The sequence below is a fragment of the Sciurus vulgaris genome (genome assembly GCF_902686455.1).
Source record: "Sciurus vulgaris genome assembly, chromosome: 6".
NCBI lineage: Eukaryota > Metazoa > Chordata > Mammalia > Rodentia > Sciuridae > Sciurus > Sciurus vulgaris.
The window spans coordinates 124,791,826-124,797,960 of record NC_136466.1 but is presented as its reverse complement, the minus strand read 5'-3'; the positions used below and the strand labels follow the sequence as shown (position 1 = coordinate 124,797,960).

Below are 6,135 nucleotides of genomic sequence, written 5' to 3'. Positions count from 1 at the left end.
CTTCCAATGTCAGATTGGTACTTCAATCACTAAATCCTCTTCTTTCAAACCACCTTATACAAAGGGTATGGTTGAAGAAGTTCCAGTACAATTTAAAAGGCAATGTTCCCATTAATTTTCCCAGTTCACCTGTTTAATTATCTGTGATCTATCTAATTCAGCATTTCCCATTTTCGTGTTGCAGGGAGCCAGGTTCTGAGGGATGGTGCCATTAAATAAAGATTCTATGTGGGAAACATTACTCAGTCTATGAGGGTAGCTAACATAGAGGTTCAGGACAAAGGTGCTAAAGGCAAGCTGCTGGCCACACTCAGTATGAGTATTTTACCTCACTTTGCTTCCATTTTCCTGCAAAACAGGACTAATAACAGTGCTTCTCCCATAGGGCTGTTATCAGGATTTCCTGAATATTCCACTAAAGGTTTAGAAAACTTGGTAGAACACTTGTTAAGTGTTAAGAACATACCGATTACTGTTATTCAGCAAAGTTAAACAGTTCTTTTACTTGACTTGGCTTGGCTTGCTTCCTGTAGGACTGCTGAGGGTCTTTCATGTTCTGTTGAGCCCGTGAATATCCATGGAAGTCATATTTCACAAATCTACTCAGTGGGAGACCCACTAGCATATCCTGAAGCAGTGTGCCTCAGAGTATACTATGCAAACTTCTCCTTTAATAAATTTAAAAGCATATTAGTATTGCCTGAACTAAAATTAGAACACTCATTAGACAGGTGTAAGTTGTGGGCATTGGAATATCATATTTGAAATGAAGAATGTTCTAGAAATCATATAAAGAAACAAAAAAAAAGACGTGTATTACATTTAAAATCTTTTTAAAAATGAAATACAAGAGAAACAATGTCAGTTGATTCTAAACTGAGCATTGCAAATATTGCTCAAAAACAGTAGACTGATTAGGCTTTATGGACCCTTTCCTGATCTACTTGAAAAATGATTACCTGTTAAAGATGAAGAGCCAGATTTCCTTATTCAAAAACTTGTGCTGTTTATCTTAATTCTGGCATACCTGATATGAACTTCCTCTAGAATCAGGAAACTTTGCAAGTATTAAATAATCTGACAGGAGGAGATGAAGAAGAAGTAACTGACCCAAGCGAAAAAGAGGAACAAGTTCTAAACCAAAAGCACACACTTGAAGCACAGTCCGAAGAATGAGAGAGAGCCTGGCACACCAATCCTGAGGTAAGGAAGCACTTATCAAAGGTGTTTGGGATAGTGAAAAATGATGAGAAACAAGTTCACTTTAAATTAATTGATGACCTTTTACCTTATCCAACACTGTTTTTAGAAAAAAAAAATGTGTCTGGTGGTCATGGGGGGGAAACCAGATTACTTGCTGGGAGCGATGCTCATGTTTCTTTACAGGCATAGATGCTCACAGGTCTGGGCTTAGGGTGTTTTTCTGTGTGTGCCTTGCTTCCCAACAGAAGGGCAATATCTGGCTCTATAAATTCCAGTTTGTCAACAATTTGTGACTTTTATGACAAATGGGTAATTATTAGGTCAATCTGTTGAAAAAGTCTTCTTCAAATGGGACAAAATTAAGTGGATATAGTTGTTAAGTTATATTTGAAGGCTCTTGTTTAAAGCATGTTTGTCTTATAGATCTGGATTTGTGTCTCACAGGATTTTTTCCCTATGAAGTTATTTTGAGGAAAGGGAAAAATGCTTTTTTTCTTTTCCTGTAAAAAACCTTCTTGTTGTTTATTTCAATGAATACCTTGTAGACAAACAATGTTGATATTAGGAATGTACTGGAATGTCTGCTCTGCATAGAACAGCACAGATGATAAAAATACATCTCCTTTTGGAACTCAAGAGGTCAATTTATTACCTTATCTTCAGCTGCCAATGGAATAATAGTTGGCTATCCCAAGCCCTGACCCCATTTCTGTTGTAGACCTGTACCTCTTTAAATGCTTTTTAATTTCAACCAATATTTGAAATTTATTTTGTAAATTTATCTCAAATATTCTGGCAAATAGTTACTTAAATAAATAATCATTTATACCACAAAATATCATAAGATCAGTTCTCATCAGTTTTGCAAATGAAAAGGGATCCTGATGGTAAAAGACATTTTGCAAACTTTTACCCTGAGCACAAACCTCATGTCTGGTCCCATAAAGGAGGAAACCTTACATGGTGACCATATGTTCTCAACCTCAATGTACTCCCCAGAGTTTTGAGGACATCGAAAGTTATGTAGACCTGGGCTTCTGACTCCCTATTTTATCAAATAAATTTTATATATTAATTATGTTCATATTCAGTTAGGTTATATGAAATGTCAAATGGTAGATTTGCACACTGATATATTCTAACCTGGAACAAATTTATAAAAGTTCACTACTATACATGAGTGCTCACTGAAAGCAGGACCCTACCTGCTGGATTTTCTTTATTTTGTTTATTATTACTTTTGTTATTATAAGCAGATTTTGTATTTATTAACAAATATTTAATAAATTAATTCTTCTGTGATTAGTGCTATTACTGGTAATGTAAAATCATTAAATATGGTTCTCAGCCCTCAAAAAAACCCCTGAGCTAAGCTATACAAATATAGGAATGAATACAATTGATAAACTTTTATAGATATTTGTTAAGAGTAATATTTGGGAGAAATATGACTCAGTCACTACTTAGTTGTTAATGAAATTGTTTAACATTTTTAATCATCTATGTTATCATCTGCAAAAGGAGGATAAGAGTAGTACCCACTTCAAATGGCAGTTGTAGGATTAAATGAGATAATTGATATAAAATTATTTACAGGCTGATTCAAAAAATACTATTAATTTGATGAGATTCAGTAGATGATGATAAATACTGTTAGAAATATTGGGTGTAGGGCTGAGGAGATAGCTCAGTCGGTAGAGTGCTTGCCTTTGAAACACAAGGCCCTGGGTTTGATCCCCAGCACTGCAAAAAAAAAAAAAAAAAAGAAATATTGGATGTAACTATTTCTATGTTTAATAAATATGTTTAGTCTGAAAATATATATTAATAATGTTTTGTTGATAAATCATAATAGAACATTCAGCCTAGTTGAATGCTTCCCGTTTATCTATTCTTTGATATATGTTGGCAGTAGTGTATTGGTAGATGTGGTAGAGTTTTGATTATGATACATACTAAATATGCAATTAATGCATTTTTTAATTTACAACAGGTTTCTGGATGGCAGATAATTCAACCTTTCTCTTCTTGAGTTTTCTACTCTGCTGTTATCTTCCACTCACTTCAGCTTCATTTTGTGATTCACTGATAGAAAAGAAAGTGGAGTGGAATAAAATCCCCCCTGATACAGTCCAATTGTACATTAATGGCTGCCACGTGAACAGCATCCAATACAAAGAAAGCCACCTCTCAAAACAAAGTCTACTCAATCTCACCTCTAGGTGCCTCAGGACTTTGCCGGATAATGTTTTCTCTGATCTGAAAAATAAATGCCTAGAAAAGCTTCCAAACTCATTTTTGAACGGTATTAGGCTGCAAGGAATTACATCTGTCTGTACCTGTGAGTTTATTACTGACAACTCCAAACCACTGAACAGCACTGTCTGTGCAGCAATGTTGAAAAGCTGTGGAAACACCTCCGTGGCCATTCCTCTGGGCATTTCCCTTCTAGTTCTCTTGGTGGTCGGTGGGATTGGGTGCTTTTGGTACTGGAAACACCATAACACCACCAGATTTACTTTACCGAGGTTTTTGCAGAGGAGAAACAGCAGGAAAAAAGACTTTGCAAAAACACTCTGTTTGAGTCCCCACATTATTGGCTCAAAGCCTAAAATCTCAGTTGAAACCCAAAGCCACAGATCTTCTGTCAGGGGAACTAGGATGCAGGCCAACTATGAAAATGTGGAAATGGGGCCTCCCAAGACTAACAAAGAAACTGACAAGGTACTCTACGAAAACACTCAACAGACCAATTTCAGAGAGCACGTGTATGGAAATGAGACTTTCTGTGACTATTATAACTTCCAGAAACCTGCTGCCTCTGGAGCTCAAGATGAAGATATCTACATCCTTCCTGACTCTAATTAACTTTTCAAATACTGAGTTTCTTTGTTGGAAGACAAATGTGCATGGGGACATCAATGGTGCTGATGTTCTTGTTGACTAAGTTCTTCTCATGAAATCAGTAGTCTCTCTACATCCACCCCCATGGATTCTGCCTATGTGCATGAGTGTAGATTCATCCTAAATATCCTCTCTTCCCTTCTTCTTGGATTAAATCTTTACCATGTATATTGATTTTTCCTTCTAAATATTACCTGTCTTTTCTTTATTATGTCTTTTCTTTGTTTCTACTTCCACCATCTTTTTCTGATTCAAGATTATTGTCATGGTCTCCTTACGGGTCTTCCTGTCTCTACCCACTCAGTCAATTGCCCTTGATGCTGCCAGATTTATCTCCAGAAACCACTCCCGTTGGCCACATTACTCCTTCACTGAAAGCCTCTTAATGCTGCACTTTACAAAAGACACAATGCTCATCATTCCAACTCCTGCATCGTGATTTTTTTTATAGTTGATTCCAACTTAATTTTCCATATGACATCTTCTACTTAACCCTAATTTCTTTGCAACTATCAGAATCATCTCAAAACCTGCCAAACTCATTTCTTCCATGGCTCTCACCGTCCTGCCTCAGATTATAACTCTTCCACAAGTCTTGTGAGTTATCTCAAAGCTACATTTACCTTTTTATTTTCTAACATCCTATAGGTTTTGCTGCCTGCTCTATTCTTTTGGCATTAAAAAATGAATATGCATATGAATGTTTGCTATGGTATTTTATTACTTACAGTCACAAGTGAATATCTCAAATTCCCACTCAATGGAGGGTAACTGCCTCATGTTCATCTTAGCCCCACTGCCATTATATGAGGCACTAATTATTTGTTCACTTGACAAGAATTGAATTGTATTTTTTTGTTAAGTAGTTTGAGAAGAACCTAATAAATTCATTCATTATTCATCCCTCTAAGGAATATTTATTGAATATCTTCTATCTCCTTGTTATTGTACTATGCACATGAGGATGGGGAGGAGGGGTGGATACAGTGGTAAAAAGAGTGAGTCTTGAACACGTTCTGTCTAGTAGGAAAGAAAAGGCAATGAACAAATAACTAAGTTCATTATGATGCTATGATATTTTGTTTCTAAATCAAGGCTTTCATATGCTTCCCTGAATTACTTGACCTGGGACTTTGCAAACCTCATTTATTTTTTGCCAGGTGGATGCATGTTAGGCTCTGCTGATGGAGGGAGTGTGACAAGAAAGATTTGAAAGCAAAAGGAAGCAAGAGGAACTTGGACTTCTAGTCCCCCTTGTCACCCTCCTTGCCATTATACCAGCATCACTAGTTGCTTGGAATTTCTAGTTTCTTCTAATATTCCAGAACCAACTTCAATGGACCCTACTGGAGGTGCCAGCACCAGCTGGGCAGCACCCTGCCTTCAAGCTTGAGAACCAGCTCTCAGGCCTCCTCCAGGCTCCAGAGGTACCAGCAGGAGACAAGTGACACTCTCTGTCTATTCATAAAATCCCCAGTCTCGAGGGTGGTCATAACTTCTCCCTGCATGTGCTAACTCTGTGGTACCTTTTGTTTATTTCACTCATCCAGTTCCTGTTGAGCTCACTCTCTAAATTCTGTTAAAAGAAACTGCTTAGCTTTCTCTTTCTCCAAGTCAACCTTGAATGATACAAACGAGAATGATAGTGGGTGCTTTAAATGAAAAAGGCATTCTGTTTTAGAGAGCAATGGATTTCGGTTTTAATCAGGTGGTCAAGAGGCCTGTTAGGACACACGTAAGGAGAGACTTGAGGGTGTAACGGAGCTGTCCATCTCCACACGGTGCATGGAGGGTAAGAATGGGAGCAGTGTACAGAGAACTTGGGGTGTGGAAGATTTGCTGGTGCTCTGGGAACTTACAGAAAGCCACTGTGACTGCAGCTCCCTGAGGGAGGGTTGAAGCGACATCTGATGGGTTAAAGGAAGGAACAGCAGACCACGCAACTTTCAATAGGTCTCAGCATGTGACATGGACATTGTCATAGGTGTCTTGGTATGGGGCTTAACTCTATAATATGGGCAACTGGAG

The 6,135-nt window shown here is 37.6% G+C and overlaps 1 protein-coding gene across 2 annotated transcripts; it reads left to right on the top strand.

Annotated features, from left to right (window-relative positions):
- The first annotated feature begins 1,152 nt into the window (after window positions 1-1,152).
- Window positions 1,153-4,986, top strand: GAPT (GRB2 binding adaptor protein, transmembrane). Of its 2 annotated transcripts, none has more exons than XM_079143409.1 (2): window positions 1,153-1,203; window positions 3,197-4,986. In XM_079143409.1, exon 2 carries the CDS (start codon window positions 3,205-3,207, stop codon window positions 4,069-4,071), a length of 867 nt encoding a protein of 288 aa, XP_078999535.1. In that variant the 5' UTR covers window positions 1,153-1,203; window positions 3,197-3,204; the 3' UTR covers window positions 4,072-4,986. The 2 variants fall into 2 exon arrangements, with proteins under 2 accessions (XP_078999535.1, XP_078999536.1); XM_079143410.1 differs by having other exon boundaries at window positions 1,159-1,203; window positions 3,426-4,986.
- Window positions 4,987-6,135: the final 1,149 nt, after the last annotated feature.